Genomic DNA, 21,012 nt, shown 5'->3' on the forward strand with positions numbered 1-21,012 from the left:
ACGTAGCTTGGACGCTAGAATTGTACTGAAGGAAAATGGTTCATTGATAGCTGAGTTAATGTTGAAGCCATTATTGTTAGAGTAGATTAAGGAACTGTAAAAGAAAGATGATAAGTGCTTATCTTGGTTTGAGTAAGTAGATAAAGGTGGACTCAAGGATTTCGAGGTTAAGTCAAATGGGTGTATATATTTAAAAAACGAGTGTGGGTTCCTTATGATGACAAGTTGAAAAGAGATATATTGTATGAAGCACACTGTAGTCCTTTAGCGATGCACCCAGGAGGAAACAAGATGTATCAAGATTTAAAATAGCATTTTTGGTGGCCAGGTATAAAGAGATATATTACTAAATTTGTAGCAAAGTGCTTAAATTTCCAACAAGTGAAAGCTGAACATCAAGTACCTTCGGGGATTATTGCAACCCATCTCAATTCCTTAGTGGAAATGGTAAAACATTACGATGGATTCGTAACGGGTTTACCTTTATCGCCGGGTAAAAAGTATTTGAATTGGGTAATTGTGGATCACCTTACAAAGATTGCACATTTCATCCATTTTCGAATAAATTTTTCTATGGAAAAATATGTTGAATTGTATATCAAGGAGATAGTGTGACTGCGTGGTGTTTCAATCTCAATAGTTTCTGATAGAGATCCAAGATTCACTTCGAGATTTTGGATGTCTTTGCAATGAGCTTTGGGTTCCCGGTTGAATTTTAACATTGCTTTTCATCCTCAGACTGATGGTCAATGAGAGCTAACAATTCAGATTCTGTAAGATATGTTGAGAGCATGTGTGATTGATTTTACTGGATCGTGGGATAAGTTTTTACCGATTGTTGAATTTGCTTATAATAAAAGCTACCAATCCAACATTAAGATGGCACCGTATGAAGCATTATATGGAAGGAAATGCATAACACCACTCAATTGGTATAAATTAAGGGATCGTGAAGTGCATGGTCTAGACTTGATTAAAGAAGTAAAACAAAAGGTTCAAGTGATTCAACATAATTTTAAGGTGGCCTCAGACAACAAAAGTCATACGACGGTTTAAAAAGAAAAAAATTGAATTTCAAGTGGGTGATAAGGTGTTTTTAAACTATCACCTTGGAAGAAAGTGCTTCGCTTTGGGCGTAAACGAAAACTGAGTCCTAGGTTCATTGGACCTTATGAAGTGTTGAAGAAAGTTGAACCTATGGCATATCAGTTAGCGCTGCCACCAAAGACGTATAAGATTCACAATGTCTTCCATGTATCTATGCTTAGGCGATATCAATCAGATCCTACACACATCATAACTCCATATGAAATAAAAGTTCAATCTGATTTGACATTTGAGGAAGAGTCGGTTCATATTTTAGCTTTTGAAAACAAGCAGTTGCGGAATAAGACGATTCCACTAGTTAAAGTCCTTGGAGAAACCATAAAGTAGAAGAAGCTACAAGGGAGCGTGAAAGGATATGAGGAAGAAATATCCCCACCTTTTTGTGAAATGAAAATTCGAGGAAGAATTTTCTTAAGGGAGAGATCTGTAACATCCCAAACATAGGGTCGGTGACCAAAAAGGTAAGAAAGGAAAGTTAGTAGTTAAATTGTATTAAGTTGAAAAGTATAAGGATTATTTTTGGAAATTATATTCAGGTTTATTAGCAAAGATGGAATACTTAGAGGGAAAATAATTTTTTTGATGGATTGAATTAAAAATTCTTTTTGGGAGAGATATTTAACATGAGTTATCGGATAAGGTTTATGGAAGCTTATATTCTCTTCTTCTTTTTCTTCTCGTTATCTCCATCAAAGCTAAGTTCTTCTAATAGTTGTTGGGTTCTTCAATTTTTGGTTGGTTAATGAAAGATTGGGTATTATATATACTTAAGGAATGTTTATAAAGGTTTATAATAACAATATAAGTGAATTAGACATGGATTTGCAAAATGGGTTTTAAGATGAATTTTTATATGGTTTGGTTTTCAGAATTTTGGTGAGATTTTTGACTTGTCAATGAGTTAATTAAAGGGTTAGGAGTATTAGAAATTATTAAGAGCTTGGTTGAAAACATGGCATGATTCTTAAAGATAAGTGTTTTAGTGAGAATTTGGTGTGTTTAAGAGTAGTAATTGAAGACAAGTTGGTTTGAATGAAAGAGGTTTAGTTTAAAGGCTTAAGGAAGGATGTTATTATATATTTGAGAGGATTTGTTGGTGATTTTCAAAGTAAAAATGGCAATTCTGGGCTTGCAGTATTGGTACCGTTAGAACAGTACCATACTTCAAGGGAAAAATCTGTGAAATTAGTAAGAGTAGTATCGATACCGGTTGAATGGTATCGATACTGTATAGCTAGTATCGATACCAGAAGGATGGTATAGATAATGTTGTTAAAATGTAATTATATAATGCAATATTGATATCGGTATCAAGAGTAGGTATCGATACCCTTGAAAAAAAAAGTATTGGTACTGTTGGAGTAGTAGCGATACTTATAAACATGAAAAGGAAATGTAGGGTTTCTTGCATCATAAGTTATTCTGATAGGATATTAATGAGTCGAAGAATGATATTGATTTTCGGTTATTTGGTGTAGTGTTTGAACATATTCAACTTACAATCAACTCGGCATCTTGATTATTGTTTTGGAAGGGTTCAAGATTTGGATTAGATTTCAGTGAGGAAAAGGTGAGTGTAACTTCTCGGTTTTGTAATATAATTGAGGAAGGCTTGCGATAAGCCAACCTCAGTGTTTTTGATCGAAAACTTTATAATTTCTTTATTGTTATATTACAATGTTTTATTCAATTTATATTATACAAGCTATGTTTTGTGAATATATGAATATGGAAATGTGAACTTTGAATAAGTGAATGTGATAAGACTCTATGTGAGGGTAACTTTGTGAATAAGAAACACTTCGAACAATGATTGAACATAATTATGTGATTAATAGCCCAAGTATATGTATGAGGATTAGAGGCATAGTTGGCATGCCAAGAGTCGAGGGTTTTATGTGGTCCTTCAGGACAAGTATGTGGCACTTCGGTGCAAACCTATGTGGCATTTTGGTGCAAATTTATGTGGTCATTTGGGAAAATTATGTGGCACTTCTGTGCAAATTACGAGCTGTGGTGACAATATTAGTGCACAACCTCATAGTACTCAAATACCTAGAGTTCTCAGTAGTATACATTGGGTATCTGGAACAAAGCTATACAAAGAAAATAATACATAAGTATACCTTCTTGATACAAAAAAATAAGTTGAAACTCGTTATCAAATATTTTGATCAAAACCAATAAAGTTTTCGTTTATTAAGTTAGCAGTTTTAGTATTTGTCTCACTAAGTCATCGACTTAGCGTGTGATTTTTCTAACGCGTAGGTTTGAAGAAAGCAGAAGAGTGAAGTTAGTGTGGATAGCGTACCCCTTTGAAGATCATATTAGAACCAATTTAAATGTAGGAGTTTTGTAATAATGTAACTGTTGGTATGTATTAAGCATTTAATTTGGAAATGCTCTGATCTATTTTGTAAACTCCAACCTTTTGGTATTTATGTAAATTATTATGTTTTTATGTAAAAATGTATTTGCAATGATTATTTTATTGACGAGGTTTATACCTTTTTATTTTGATTTAAAATTTTAATTTGGTTCCTATTTGTGAATTGCATATGTTTTGAAAAGTCAAATCTAACACCTCAGATTCGTATCCGGGTCGGGTACGGGTCAGGAATGTTACACTCATGAACATGTCCAACAATTATACGATCCACAACAATTGATCGAGTAACCACAATATAATGTAATAAAATTAGATGAAGAAGGGTTACTATTTTATTATGGGCAGTCGGTATTAACTTGTGTTTCATGAAGTTGTTACACAATTTTGCGCAAGGTTGGAGACGCTCCGATTGACAAAAAATGGCTAGCTTGATGACTATTCCATTTATTGTTCGAAAAACACAAATCTTTGAGTATATCATCGTACATCGCATTATCGACTTTCTTTTTAAAATCAACATGTTGATCGACAACGTCCTGCAAGTGAAAATAATGGTTAATCGCCAACGGTGTAAACAAATATAGTGACCCTCAACAAAAACAACATGTTGTTTTGGTTCTGAGATATTCAACATGTCAGGATGTCGCGCAAACTTTTTCCATTTATGGGGATCAACGATGTCCATGGAAACTGACCCAAAACTATCGTCTTATTCTTCAATGAAAATAAACCCCAACTCCAAGAAGAGAGAGAATGAGTGGATGGTTGAAAATAAGTGAGTGGATGGGGTTAAATAGGTAGTGAAAAAGTAAGAATTAAATTAGGGGTAAATAGACAAATCAAATAAGGAAATTAAAATAAAATAAAGTAATAAAATGTAAAAAGAATATTTCCCTCCTAAATTTTGTCTTTTCTTCCATTGGTAATCGCTCCATCGTGTAGTCCTGAGCTCTAGTGGGTCACTACAATAAAAAACAATTTGTAAATGTCCATGAAATTTTATTCATGGCGAAGGCATACTCAAACGTCGTGTAGGTAAAGCACTAACTTGTCGCACAAAGGTGGAGCTCCATTGTAAACTTTCAAGCGTTGACCGTTGAATTTAAAGATCTTCCCATCGTCTATATTTTTTATATCAATTTCTACATGAGGGTAGACGTGATGCACCTCAAATGGTCCTAACCATATAGATTTGAGCTTTCCAGGGAAGAGCTTAAGCCTTGAATTGTAAAGTAACACTTGTTGTCCAACTTGAAAATGTCATGGCATCAGCATTTGGTCATGCCACTTTTTAGTGTTTTCTTTGTATAGCTTGACATTTTCATATCCTTGCGCACTGAACTATTCCATCTCATTAAGCTCAAGCAATCTTTGTTCCCCAGCTAATTGAGCATCAAAATTGAGCCTCTTAATGGCCCAATATGCCTTGTGAAAATAAATAACTACTTTACTGATGTCGATAACTGCACTAGTTTGATTCTTTTAACATGAAATTGTGAGTAAAAGAGTGAGCTTTGGAAAGATCAGTAATACAGAACTACCAAGTGATGCTAAAGGACATACATATAAAAGGAACATTAAAAGTTTCCCTTACTGACTCAGTCATCTACAGGTTTTCATAATGAGATGAGGTTCCACTGATATTTCATCGAGTAATAGCCATGAGGACATGATGCCCAATAGTCCATGGTACATAATATGTGAGGGAACCAATGAGGAAAAAGAGTATTTGGAGCTGATTCCCATTACATACAAGGAACTTTACCAATAGTTTTTTACACACATGTGGTGTCATCATACCGAGTAAAATCACTAAAGCCCCATACCCCATGTGGTATGATGAAAACGCACATTGCGAGTATCATGGTGGTGTCTCGGGGCATGCTATTGAAAACTGCCTCGCCATTGGGACAACCACGTATAACATAGAGTTCCTAGTGATGGACATTATGCCTTCATACAACAACCTTTTAAAAAGGCCATAGATTCATCAAGTTGTGGCAGTACCATCAACACTGCACCAGAAAGTCAAACACATATACCCCTTGCATAGATGTGAATGAGGAGGCTTTGGAGTGTTCGTTTCGATCATTGGAGTTTGTCAATGCCATATTTGTGGCCGAAGGGGGTAAGATTCCCATACCAAGACTCTTAGAATGTACCAAGATGGAAATCAAGGAAACTTTGGGAATAGGTGAAAAGATAGGACGAGAGTTCGGGAGTTCTCTACAAGGGAGAATCAACCTTATTTTTCCTATTACCAAGCTGGATCAATTTGGGCTTGGATATCAACCCAATCATCAACAGAAGAAAAAAAAAGGAAATTCATAAATGCAAAGAGAGAAAAAGGGAAGAACAAATACCGGTTGTGCCCTCACTTTTCGATGGGGTTGCAAACACTATAGTTGTATTTGTGGTACTAGTGTCTGTGTGCCAAAAAAATTGTTTCAATTTCAAAAGAATCGAATGAAATCCTTCAATATGTTGGAAAATGAAAGATAAGTGAAGCATAATTTTCATAATATTTTCATTTTCTCATTCAATAATATATATCTCTTTTGAGCATATCTTGTGCTTCTATTCAATTTTTAGAAAAATATGAATTTTATTAAAAAAATAAAAATAAAAAATTAAGGCAAGTGTCGAACACTGATTGTTTGATTGGATTTTAACTGTTATTAACAACTAAAAACTTAAAAGGGTAAGAGAAAAAAATTACGCACTACATTGAGAAAAAGGGTAAACTACTCCAATGGTAATTAATGTTTGGGTAAGTTTTGTTTTCACCGCTGATGTTTAAAAAGTCGCAAATCGGTTACTAATGTTATCGTTTGTTACAAATTGGTCACTCGTCGTTAATAGGCGTGACGAAAAACACACACGGACTTTAATAGTTGTTAACGGCTTAACTGGATGGTATAATTACCCAAATACCACCATGGACGGTGGCGGAGGTGGTCGCCGATGTACAATGACCGACCTGTTGGCAGGTTTCCCTCGGCGAAGGAATGAAGAGAGAAGGCAAGGAGAACTCTGTTTTATCTGTTTAGAGAGAGGGAAAATGGAGAAATGAGAGGATAAAGACCTTAGGGCCGGTTTAAGGGGTATTTATACCCTCCCCCAAACGACATCATTTTAGGGGGAGGATTTCTGCGTATTCAGCATATGGGTAAATCATTCCCGCGGTCCCTGTACTTTGTAATCTTTACAATTTGATCATTATAATTAATTTTCCTGTAATTTAATTTGTTTTTAATTTTAATTTTGTTTCTATTTTAGTCACTAATCGTATATATATTTGTTTTGGGTAAATATTGGATTTAGTCCTTAGATTTTAATAGTTTTTATTTTAATCCTGAATAGTTATTAGGGTTAAATTATCATTCCAGTACTTCGATTATATGACTTTTCTGTTATGGCCACTACTTTGTTTGTTTTGTATTTTAATCCTCGAATTTTAATATTTATAATTCTAAATATTATTTTTGGTTTATTTACAATTATAGTACCTAACATATGATTTTTTGTAATAGTGACCTTGATATTTTATTAGTTTTATAATTTAATCCATAAAATAATATTTTGATGTTTGGAATAAATTTATTTTTATATAATTATTGTATCTAAAATTAAGGTAATACTATTTTGTACGAGGAATCTATAAAAATATCTCCTTAATTGACTAGGGAGATATTTTAGAGGATTATTCATATAAAATAATATCCCTTTTTATTTTTATAAAAAATATCATAATTTAAATGTTGTTCGAATTTACCGATTTTAATATTTAGATGATGTATAATCGTTTAAGTACCAATTTGTTTCCATTATAGGGGTGTTAATCCTTCCCCATACGTAACCGACTCTCGAACTCTTTCAAAAATGAATCCCTGGTCAAACGCAGATTAATTTTTTATCTTTTAAAATTATTTTAAAAGATATTTTTAGGTATTCGACTTACCTAACCCAGAAGTCGACGGAGACTCCAAATTTCACACGATAATGTACCCCCTCCAACTTAGAAAAATGTGAACCTTTGACCCCAAATTGATTTTTCAACGATGTTGATGTAGTAGTACATGATAGTTGATGACATGGAAGATGATATGACAGATTTGATTTTTTGGTTTTTGGGGGTCAAATTATTTTTTCAAGTTCAAAAGTTTATTTAATTTTAAAAAACTAAAATTTATTTAAATATAAAATTATTCAAATATTTCAAAAATTGAATATAAAATAAAAATTAAATTACTAAAAAATTTGAATATATATATATACTAAAATTACTAAAAATATTATCATTTTTTTAAAATGAATATTTAATAGGTTATAAAATAATTACCTATAAATTATTACAAAATTAAAAATATTTTAAAAAATATATTATGTGTAACATATACATGTAACATATAGGTATATTATCAACACTTACATGAAGTGTTCTAACTAGATTAATCGAGAATTAAAAATTTTAATTAGTCGACATATAATTTTTGGATTAGTCTAAACTTATTATGCTTTCTAATTATCTTTTTTTTTGTAAATCCTGACTAATTAAAAAGATAATTACCTAATAAGTTTCAACATAAAAAATAATTATAAAACATAGTAAATTTCGACTAATCTAAAATTTATAACTCTCGATTAATTTAAATTTTATAAATCTCAGTAATCTAATAAGAATATTTTATATTAATGTTGATAATATGTTTATATGTTACTTGCATATATTATCAATGTTCGCAGGGGCAAGAGTAACATGTCCCCCGCCAACTTTTTTTTAATGTCTATATATATATATATATATATATATATATATATATATATATATATATATATATATATATATATAATAATTTCTATTGGGGCCTCAATTGAAAAACAAATAAATATTATTAGTGGTTATTGATCAACTAATATTATTAGACTCCCTTTATCTTTCACCTACGCTTTAGTAAATTCTTAGTTCTACCTCTGTATATTATATATAATATTTCTTTTAAAATATTTTTTATTTTTTAATAAGTTATAAGTTATCATTTTATAACCTATGATATATATTTCAAAAATTTTAAATAATTTTATAATATTTTTAGTATTTCTTAACATGTATATTAAATTTTTTTAATAATTTAATATTTATTTTTAGTATTTTATATTTACTTTTTTGAATATTTATATGATTTTATATTTAAATTTTAAAATAATTTTTATTTTTTGAAAAAAATAAACCCTTAAATATTGAAAAGAATAATTTGACCTTCAAATAAAATAAAATAAAATTAATGTGTTTTTTTCTTTCAAAAAATTGTTTTTATACTAAAATTATTGAAACACTAAGTTATTCTTCATCTTTTACAATTAATTTTGTTTTCAACTTATATCTAAAATCAACATATATATTTTACAATTAACATTAAGTTATGAATTGTCTTGGAGATCTTCAAAATTTGATAATGAACTGAGTGTCTTCTGCTTCAACTCGAGCTCTTTGGAATGAATCTCCATTTAATGGTTTTATGCCTACCTGTGGAATTCGACAAGGGGACTTCTCACCCTATACCTCTTTGTTCTTTATATGGAACATTTAGCACAGGCCATACAACGAGCTATTGATGATGGGTGGTGGAAACCAATTTGTTTATCGAAGAATGGTCCAAAGATATCTCATTTATTTTTTATCGACGATTTGATTCTATATGCTGAGGCATCCTTTTCTCAACTTGACGTTATTCAAAGAACTATTTATGATTTCTGTGAATGTTATGGACATAAGATTAGTCTAGAAAAACCTAACATCTTTTTCTCTCAAAATGTGGATGAGAACATTTTTGGTGACATAAATAGTGGATTTTAGTTTTCCTATGTTGATGATTTAGGCAAGTATTTGGGAGTGCCTCTTTTGTAGAGATGGGGCTCTGTTGGGGTCCAACGGAGCTCTGTTGACAATAACGGCTATTAGAACTAGGATGTGCTTCATAATTTGCTTCCAGCCCATACTTTGCTCTCTTGGCATCCACATCTCACTTTCACCGAACAGAGGACCCGACATCCCTGGCTGGAAACGAGATAAGCATCATCATTTCTCCACCAAAAGTGCATATGAACTACGTACAAATTAAATGACAATAAACCATCACTCGGTATGGGTTACATTGACGAACCAGGGTGATTTACCGAGAATGAAGACTTTAGCTAAATTGCAAAGGGAGACTTCTTTCGAATGAGGAGAAAGTTCGTCGTCACATGGCGATGGACATTAGTTGCTCTATTTGTGGTGCTTCGGTGGAATCCTTATCCCATATTTTTTGAGATTGTATGATGCGAGCACATCAACGCCAGCAAAGGAAGCTGATCCGGAGGTCTTACCAATAGGACCTATCACCGTTCTAAGGCAAATAATTTCAGGGAAGCTCTTTCTCTTAAGTTTTTGCAAGTTTCTGAATCATTTCATAATGTTTATGCCTTAGAAACTAAGTTTTTCAATGTTACATACTGATGTGTAACATCACCTTAGTAATACTAAGTAATTATATGCATTTGCATTAGTTTCATTAGGTATATAAGTGTGTGCATTATATATATTATTACTTTATGTTTTTAATAAGTTTTACAGCTCATAAGTGTGTTTGCATGGTATTTTCAGCTTATTAGTAAGTTTACGATAAGTTTGCCATACTTTGATGGATGTTATTATGTTTTCATATAAGAACAATAATGAGAAGTAACTTAAGGTCTTAATCCTAGCTCGTTTGAAGCTCAAGGGAGTGTATGCAGCTCATCTCAGCTCAAATTAACTCACTACACTTTCAGCTAGCTGAATTCAGCTCACCTTAGCTCCGTTCAGCTAGAATTCAAGCTAACAAGTCCAGAAGCAGCTCAAAGGTGTCCTACGTGTGGGAGAGTGTCCTACAAGCATGTGAACAGCATGTGGGACGTTATATACCTATCCAAGAGTGCATGGCATGTGTGACATTGTGCACATGTGTGGAAATTCAACATTGGGCAGATTTGAATTCAAACTGAAAGTACATATGAAATTGTTTGAACTCTCAACCCTTCCTCCATGCATGGTCATTTTTTAACCCCCTTATCCACTCATTTAGCACATGCAAAATGTGTTAAATGCATTCAACATCAGCCACACAAATGGGAAACAACACAAGAGAGTTACATGGTGGTTTTTCATTTGAGTTTTAAATTCAAAATCTGATTGTTTTGTAACCACAAGTGATGGCCAACCATATCTCTCCTTCATCTATATATTTTGTAATTTTGTAAGTACAAAAGTTAGACATTTGATGAATAAAAATTATTGTGAGGTTTTCTCTCAATGTTGGTTCTTCTTAGAACTATTTTCTTGACATTTCAAGTCTGATCGTGTTGTGTCAAACTTGTGATACTTCGGGTTCTTAGATTGCTATCTATCGGGTCCAAGTCCTTTGAACATTGAACGTATAAGGTTCGGGTTTATAGTTTTTAGTATAGGTTCTTCCTTGTTCTTTGTTTGTTGACTAAAATTTCCAGATTTGTTCTTTCACCATTGTCATCTTCTCCGAGCACTCATCTTCCACCTTTCACCATTTTAAAATTTCCAGCTACCTTATTCATCATTTCTTCATGATTTCTTATACTTTCTTCTTCCTTTCTCATCCTTTCTTAGTCATTTTCGTCTATAACCTTCACCATACAACCAACAACATCATCTTTAGTTTTAGTAAGTTTGCTGCAAAGGAATTACTTACTTCGTTCTAGATCCATTACAATCGAAGAGGTTCTCATCCAATAGTTTGCCTCATATCATGTGGTAATCAGAGCAAAGGTTTGAACCAAGTAAGAAATTCATATTTGAAAGTACAAAAAATTGAAATTACAAAAATTACAAAATTACAAAAATTACAAAAAAAATAAAAAGAAGAAAAAAAAAGAAAAGTAAATTTTCTGGTTTTGAGAAATGAAAAGATGAATAAAAGTGTATTGATCTTGTGTTCGTCAACATTAAAATGCTTTGATTCAACCCAAAATGCAACATCTTTGATTTTTTTGGTGACAGTCTCGTTGTAAGCATTTCTTTGTAGTAAATTTACTGATTTCCTTTTCATCTCTTCTTTCTTTGTTGTTCCTTTAAATTTTATCCTTTCATTTCATTATTTTCCAATTTACATTAACCTTTATTGTTTCCCTTAAATGACACACTTGACAAATTCTGAAAGATCGAAATTAGTTCGTAAAAGAACTAATTACGAGGGAACGAGTGAAAAAGGCATATTGAGCGTGTGAGATCAAATAGAGACAGAAAAGAGCCATTAAAAGTTTCTCCCGAGTGAAACACGAGTGTTGAGTGATTGAGTGCCAATTCTTATTTCTTTGGAGCGAAATTGTGAGAATCTTTGTATGTATGTTGTGAGGTCCTATATACATTAATTATTTTGTGGTTGTCTTGTTTTTTTTTACTAATATGACAGGTTCTAGTGATAGCAACCCGGTGACCAACCACCAAACTTGTAAATGCAAGCCATTACCCATGAGATACATAGGATGTTAAGGGCTGAACTTGAGGCTTTACATTCTAGAATGGATAAATTGATGGAGGATCCCAATTTCATCATAATGAAGAGATTAATGATGAAAATAAAATTGATCAGTCTTCGAGACTGAATCAGACAAGGCATGCATTTGATGATAATTGGCTAACATAAAAGTTGTAATTCCATCTTTTTAGGGACTAACAGATCATGGTGCATATTTGGCATGGGAGAGTAAAGTTGAGCATGTTTTTTAGTGCTATAATTACTCAGAACAAAAGAAGGTTCGTTTGGCAGCAATGGAGTTTGTTGATTACGCTCTCATTTGGTGGGATCAATTGCTGATCAGTAGACGAAGAACCAATGAGGGTCTAGTGAACACATGGAAGAAATAAAGTGAGTTATGAGAAAACGGTTTGTTCCATCGCATTATCGTGATATATTTCAGAAATTACAAAACTTGAAACAGGGTAATCGAAGTGTTGAAGATTGCTTCAAGGAGATGGAATGCCCATGATGCGTACAAATATCTAGGAAGATAGAGAACCCACTATGGCACATTTTCTTGCAGTTTGAATTTTGAAGTTGCTAACGTTGTTGAGTTGCAGCATTATGTCGAGTAGATGACATGGTGCATATGGCGATCAAAATAGAAAGACAGCAACGTAGAAAATCTTTTTACCATGGTAATACTCCTTCTAAAGTTTTCTCTAATCCATTATTCACTCCTAACAATGCTAGGAAGCAACACCACTTAAGATTAAAGAAAGAACAGAAACGTGTAGTCCGAAGCCTCTCGTTGTTGAAGTTGAACGTGGAAAGCAACATATACAACCAGAACGCACAAGAGACATCCAATGCTTCAAATGCCTCGGCAGAGGGCATGTTGCAAGTCAATGTCCTAACTGAAAGACAATGTTGATGTGTGTGAATGGGATATAGAGTCTAAATCTGAAGATGGTGAACAAGAAACCCCCTCATTGGATAATGATGATGAGATGATGACCAAGTACAGACGTGTGCAATAGGTGAAACACTTGTGGTTAAGAGAAGTTTGAATAAAAACTGATTCAAGATGAACAACTGCGAGAGAACATCTTTCATACAAGATGTCTTGTAAATGATAAGGTATGTGTTGTGATTATTGATAGTGGTAGTTGTACTAATATTGTAAGTACTGTTATGGTTGACAAGTTAGGGCTGAAAATGACAAAGCATCCCAATCCGTACAAGCTACAGTGGTTGAATGATGGTGGAGAGTTAAAGGTCACTAAACAAGTTCTTGTACCATTTACCATTGGAAAGTACAACGATGAAGTGGTGTGTGACGTTGTGTCAATGGATGCCAATCATTTATTGTTGGGGCGTCCGTGGTAGTTTGATAAAAGGTGATGCATGATATTTTCACAAATAGATATTGTTTTATGAATGCATGTAATAAAATCACCTTACCACCTTCGACACCAACTCAAGTGCAAGAACACCAAGTTCGTTTGAAGAAGAATAGTGAAGAAGTAAAAGGGAAGAAAAAGATGAACGTGTATGCAAGCGGAAAAGAATCAAGAAATGTCTTTCCTCTCAACAGTCTTTACTTATTTTAATGTATAAGGAGCATTGTTTATTGGTTGAAATTCCCACTGATTTGCATGTGTCTATTGCATCTCTTCTACAGGAATTTGAGGATGTGTTTCTGGATGAGACACCAAGTGGATTGCCACCTATTCGGGGCATTGAGCATCAGATTGACTTTATTCTGGGAGCCACTATTCCAAACAGGCCATCATATCGAAGTAATCTCGAAGAAACGAAAGAAATTCATAAGCAAATCACTGAGCTAATGGAGAAGGGTTACATTTGAGAGAGCTTGAGTTCATGTGTTGTACCAGTGCTGTTGGTGCCAAAGAAGGACGGAACGTGGAGAATTTGTGTCGATTGTCGAGCTATAAATCAGATTACTATCAAGTATCAACATCTTATTCCTCGCCTTGATGATATACTTGATGAATTATGTGGTGCGAGTATCTTCTCCAAGGTGGATTTAAATAGTGGGTATCATCAGATTCGAATACGAGAAGGCGATGAATTTAAGACAACCTTCAAAATGAAATTAGGTTTGTATGAATGGTTAGTGATGCCTTTTGGTTTAACTAATGCACCTAGTACGTTCATACAGCTAATGAATCATGTTTTGCGACCTTATATTGGAAAATATTGTGTTGTATATTTTGATGACATTCTTATCTACAGTAAGTCGTTGCAGGAACATTTGAGAAATGTTCTTGGAACATTGAGAAAAAAAGGTTGTTCAGTAATTTACAGAAATGTGTATTTTTGTACTGAGCTTACCTTTCTTGGTTTCATTGTTAGTGCCCAGGGTGTAGAAATTGATCCTAAAAAAGTGAAGGCAATTCAGGAATGGCCTCGACTGACATCGATATGTCAGGTTAGATCTTTTCATGGTTTAGCTAGTTTTTATCATTGGTTCGTGCCTAACTTCAATTCCATTACCGCACCCTTAACAGGGATTATAAAAAAGAATTATGTCTTCAATTGGGGTAATAAATAGGAGGAATCCTTTCTAAAAATAAAGGATTGTTTGACTAAGGCACCAGTGTTAGCCTTTCCTAATTTTGATAAAATGTTCGAGATTGAGTGCGATGCTTCAAGTATAGGAATTGGAGCAGTCTTGTCACATGAAAGTAACATATTGTATATTTCAAAGAGAAGTTGAGTGGTGCTACCTTAAACTATCTAGTTATGATAAGGAGATGTATGCATTAGTTCGAGCACTTGAGACTGACAGCACTATCTTTTGTTGAAAGAGTTTGTGATTCACACTGATCATGAGGCTTTGAAACACATTACAGGTCAGCATAAATTGAATAAAAGGCATGCTAAGTGGTTTGAATTTTTAGAGTATTCTCCATATGTCATTCGATATAAAAAGAGTAAAGACAATGTTGTAGTGGATGCCTTGTCTCGCAAGTATGTACTTCTAAATTATTTGGATTCTCATTTGATTGGTTTTGCTTATATTAAAGATTTATATGCCATTGACCTTAATTTTGGAGAAAGATATATATCATTTGAAAAAGGTGCAAATGAGAAGTTTTATCGACATGATGGCTATTTTTTCAAAGAATGAGAATCAGTATTCCTCAAGGGTCAATTCGAGAAGTCCTTGTTCGAGAAGCACATGAAGGTGGACTTATGGGACATTTGGAGTTACTAAGACGTTGCACATTCTGAAGGAGCATCTATTCTGGCCTAAGATATGCAGAGATGTTGAAAGAATATGTGAACAATGTGTAACATGTAAGAAAGAAAAATCGAAGGTTCTACTACACGGTATGTATTTGCCTTTACCTATTCCTAATTCTCCTTGGCTGGATATCTCGATGGATTTTGTATTGGGATTGCCTAGAACTAGGACACGTAGAGATAGTATCTTTGTTGTGGTTTACAGATTTTCAAAGATGGCATATTTCATTGCTTGTCATAAGACTGCTGATGCTACTAATGTGGCCAACTTGTTTTTTAAGGAGATGTTCGTTTACATAGAATTCCTAGGTCTATTGTTTCTGACAGGGATGTAAGTTTTTGAGTCATTTCTGGAGGACACTTTGGTGCAAGTTTGGAACAAAACTGATGTTTTCCACTACTTGTCATCCTCAAACCGATGGACAAACTGAGGTTATAAATCGAGTTTTATCTACTTTATTGTGTTCCATCATTAAAAAGAACATTAAGACATGGGAAGATTGTTTGCCGCATGTTGAGTTTTCCTATAACCATTCTGCTCATTCTGCAACTAAATTTTCACCATTTGAGATTGTTTATGGCTTTAATTCTTTAACTCCTATGGATTTGTTACCATTGCCTCAGAACAGGTTATGAAGAGGGACAAAAAGTCTAAGGCAGACTATGTGAAAAGGTTGCATCAACAGTTAAGGAAAATCTAGAGCGAATGACTCAATAGTACTAGAAGCAAGCAAATAAGGTCGTAAGCGAGTTACCTTCGATGTTGGAGATTCGGTTTGGGTTCATTTCCGAAAACAACGTTTTCAAGCCCAACGACGTTCTAAGTTGTTACCACAAGGAGATGGTCCATTTCAAGTGTTAGAGAAGTGAACAATAATGCTTACAAGTTGGACTTACGGGTGAATTCAATGTAAGTTCTACATATAACGTTTCTGATTATCCCTTACGATTTCTGCAGATTTGAGGTCAAATCTTTTCAGAAGGGGGGATGATGTGAGCACATCAACGCCAGCAAAGGAAGTTGATCCGGAGGTCTTCCAACAAGACCTATCACACGTTCTAAGGTAAATAATTTCAGGTAAGCTCTTTCTCTTAAGTGTTTACAAGTTTCTGAATCATTCCATAATGTTTATGCCTTAGAAACTAAGCTTTTCAATGTGTTACATACTGATGTGTAACATCACCTTAGTTATACTAAGTAATTATATGCATTTGCATTAGTTTCATTAGGTATATAATTGTGTGCATTATATATATTACTTACTTTATGTTTTTAATAAGTTTTATAGCTCATAAGTGTGTTTGCATGGTATTTTCAGCTTATTAGTAAGTTTACAATAAGTTTGCCATACTTTGATGGATGTTATTATGTTTTTCATATAGGAACAATAAAGAGCAGCAGCTTAAGGTCTTAATCCTAGCTCATTTGAAGATCAAGGGAGTGTATGCAGCTCATCTCAGCTCAAATTAACTCACTACACTTTCAGCTAGCTGAATTCAGCTCACCTTAGCTCCGTTCAGTTCGATTTCAGCTCCACTAGCTCAATTCAAGCTAACAAGTCCAAAAGCAACTCAAAGGTGTCCTACGTGTGGGAGAGTGTCCTACAAGCATGTGAGTAGCATTGTGGACATTATACCTATCCAAGAGTGCATGGCATGTGTGATATTGTGCACATGTGTGGAAATTCAACATTTGGCATATTTGAATTCAAACTGAAAGCACATGTGAAATTGTTTGAATTCTCAACCCTTCCCTCCATGCATGGCTGGTTTTTAACCCCTTATCCACTCATTTAACACATGCAAAATGTGTTAATGCATTCAACGTCAGCCACACAATGGGAAGCAACACAAGGGAGTTACATGGTGGTTTTTCATTTGAGTTTTAAATTCAAAATCTTATTATTTTGTAGCACGAGTGATGGCCAGCCATCTCTCCTTCATCTATATATTTTGTAATTTTGTAAGTACAAAGGTTAGACATTTGATGAATAAAAATTATTGTGAGGTTTTCTCTCAATGTGTTTGATTGATTGAAAATTTAGTTGAAGCATGACTGTTATGTGATATATTGTATTCAATACAATTCGGATAAATATGTTGTGACGCATGTTAATTATCAGCTTCGGAGTTTATCTATGCATTCAGACTTTGAAATTGTGTAATATTTTTACATTCGAATTGGATCAAAATTCATATATGAATATTATGTTGTCAGATCACATTGGGTTGGGATTGATAGAGGAAGTTCAGTATATTCACCCGATTGAGTGAATTTTGTTTCGGATTTAGTGGTCTTTGTATTTGTGGTGGATCCTACTTCACATGGTGTGTGTAGATAAAGTGGTTATGGGGACCTACTCTCGGACGATATAATGTATGAGTGCATTTACATTTGCATACTAATTGTACCATGAATCTTATGACTTAAATTGTGATTATGTTCGATTTTTTGAATATTCTATTTATTCGCACATTTTAACCGCACTAAGCTCTATAGTTGACTCTCTTTCCCCCTTTCAAATGTATCATGATGTTAGGATCAGATCGTTGGTGATCAATATAACTTTCTAGATTTGACTCTAACGTTTAGGCTGAATTGATATATCAATTTTACTCTTATTTATTTAAAGATATTGTTTAAATAATAATATTTACCGGTACGTTATTATTGGGATAATTAAAGTATTAATAATAGTAATCAATAAAATGACAATTTCTTGCCCAAATTTAGCATTGTTCCTCTATGTTAATTAAATTTTGGAATTGGAAATATATTTAGACACACTAAAATAAGAAATTAGACTAAATTACAACATAAAAGGGATGGAATGGACAACAAGAATTATTTCTTAAATTTTTTAAATTATATATATATAATATGTTTTCTATTCATCTTTTAATTTTAAAAATTCTTCTCTTAACATAGAAGATTATTTTCGTCGTTAGATTCAAATAATGTTGAACTATTAAACTCATCAAGTGATCTTAGTGATTAAAAAGAATATTATTCTCTCTAAAAATTTTGAGTTCAAAAAATTACGATTGCAGAATATGCATATATTATCAATAGTTAAAATATATTTTGAACAAACATTATAATCATCTCAACTATTTTAAAAAATTATTAAAGTATTTATTGATCAAAATAGGTGTCTACTTGAGCAATATTACAAGAAGAATTCCAAAATAATCAGCCAATACTAAAAGAAATTAGGGCGCATTATAAATTTAGTACATAAACTATCAGTTTTGGTCAATTTTAATATTTAAACTTCTAATTTAAAAAAAATATATATCTAAAGTTTATTTTTTGTTTCATTTAAATACCTCGTTGTTTAAACTTCATTTTTTGTTTCATTTTAGTACCCGTTCAACAATTAACATTAGATTTAAAAAAAATAGACAAAAACTAATAGTTTAAGTACTAAATAAATTAAGTTTTTAACGATAATATACTAAAATAAAATAAAAATTAAACGTTACGTATGATCTTAAAAAATTAAAAGTTTAAATACTAAAATATATCAAACTCATAATTTAAGTATTAAATGCGTATTATACTCAAGAAAGTAACTATGAATTTGATAAATCTTCAAGGACAAAAGGTGATAAGGTAATTAGCTCCGCCGGTACATGAAGCCAAAGCTGTCGTATCGTCATAAGCATAGCTGTAAGCCTGAGGGCATTGGCTCTTAAAAACGTTAGAATAATTAGTCGGCGAGCACGTTTGCGGCGTTCCAAAATCGCCGGTGCAGCAGTACTGAGGCTGGTTGAACGCCAAACATGCACTATTGCAACCAACGGCGCCGCCATCGGCTCCTTTAACCTGTAACTCAGGAGGACAAACCGCGTTCAAGTTGCCGGTACAGCTGATCGGAGTGCAACCACCGGAACCCAACTTCGGTGCGATCGAAAGGGGCAAGTTAAAGCCGTCGACGAGGCTAATGTCGAAAAAATCTTGTCCATTGTTCGCCGCGAGGGTGAATTCCCCTAGGGTTACAGGCGGGATGCCACCGGCACCGTTGCATGTGACTTGACCGGAGGCACAGTCGCCTGTTTGGCATTGGAACACGCCGTTGACGTTTACGCGATGGGTTCGAGCTATGATGCGGACTGACCATGTGGCTGGAACGTCTAGCACCGATGAAGCTTTCGACGGTAACTCTAAGCCGGTGGCGGATAGCGGAGGACCTGAACTTGTGAGAATCCCAGGCCAAACTGAAGAAGGACAGTTGTTGTTAAAACTGAACGTCGCTGATTTGGCACCTGCATTCAATTTAATTATTGAACAATACAATTAGCATCAATATTAAACATGAAAATTCTACCAAAATAATGGGATTCACCGGAGAAGAAGAAGATGGCCGCCAGCGAAGGGCCAAAAATAACTGAGCCTTCATCGTCACTAAAGATTGAGTGCCGGACGTAATCGGTTTTTCCTGAAACAAACGGATATATATATAAACTACGAGACCTGAAGCTTAGGGTAAATACATCCATGGGGAATTTTTCTTTTTTCTTTGAGGAAAGATTTTCTTTCCATATCCAGTTTAGAAAATTATTTCAAATAATTAAAAGAATCTTTGAAAAAATTACGGTGATTTTCTAGAGAAAGATGGAAATTATTAAATATCGCAACATTTAATCTTGACCAGTTCTATCATATTAAAATATATAATAATATATGAGCAATTATTTTAATGATAAAGTAATAAACCTCATTAATTATTTTCTCTTAAAGTAGTCGTTTTACTTGTAACATAAAACTTAATTAAAAATTAAATATTTATTTAACATATGTTATTAACTCATATATCCACTTGCACTGTGTTCTGTGAAAAATTATAATTTTACACATTTTTAGGATTATTAGATTGTAGGAAATCAAATATTCAGATTCACTCATTGTTTTTTCACCCACTAAATATTTTCTCTTTTTCTATTGTTAATCTCAACCTTTAATTTTCCTTATCTAATGGTCCTAAAAAGTGTAAAAAAAATAATAAGGTAAATGTATGTGTGACATGTAATGTTGTGGTGAATACTTAGATGAGTCATTTTACTTAACACGTAAGTAAATAAAATTAAACACAATAAACTTATAAGTAAGAAAATCATGATAAAATTTGGAATTATGTTATTTATTATAAATATTTTTTTATTTATCTGGAGTAATTATAAGGTATTATCTTTTTAAAAACAACTTTTAATAATTTGATATCGAACGATTCACACCCCTGACATTCTTGATACTCGAACTATAATTTAAAAAAATAACAACAATTATTTAACTATCGAGATCGCTTAGTTCATGCTCGAGGCTAATTTCAATCCCTCATAAATACCCCATAATTCAACATTAAGAATGGAGCATATGCCAATACCTTTAGAAAAAACCAGAATCCATCCACCGGAACTATTACGGATCACATCTCCACAAGCAGTCAAACCATAATCGTCACGTCTTGCGCCATCCGTATTCACCTTAATTCATTGATCAGACAGTGACTCCAATGCTGTAATCTATTAACACGAACATTACCACCAAAGGAAATATTGTCCCTAGCCATCATAGCCCGAGTTAACTCCAAAACCAACATTGTACTCTCCTACAATACACTCTCCGTACTCAGATTTTCTGGATCAAAAATCGTTTTGTTTCGCTTCGTCCATAAACACCAAACTACAACACCGAACATTAAGCCATTTTCACTGATATCGGAAAAT

At 33.3% G+C, this 21,012-nt stretch overlaps 1 protein-coding gene across 1 annotated transcript; it reads right to left on the bottom strand.

The window, feature by feature from the left end:
* Window positions 1–18,862: 18,862 nt before the first annotated feature.
* LOC120158972 (thaumatin-like protein 1) lies at window positions 18,863–19,558 on the bottom strand (the record flags this gene model as incomplete). Its single annotated transcript, XM_039169684.1, has 1 exon — window positions 18,863–19,558. A coding segment is annotated over one exon (681 nt), but the record flags the coding sequence as incomplete, so codon positions are not given.
* Between the last annotated feature and the right edge of the window lie 1,454 nt (window positions 19,559–21,012).

The sequence above is a fragment of the Hibiscus syriacus genome, unplaced genomic scaffold (genome assembly GCF_006381635.1).
Source record: "Hibiscus syriacus cultivar Baekdansim isolate YM2019G1 unplaced genomic scaffold, ASM638163v2 tig00111338_pilon, whole genome shotgun sequence".
NCBI classification, from domain to species: Eukaryota; Viridiplantae; Streptophyta; class Magnoliopsida; order Malvales; family Malvaceae; genus Hibiscus; species Hibiscus syriacus.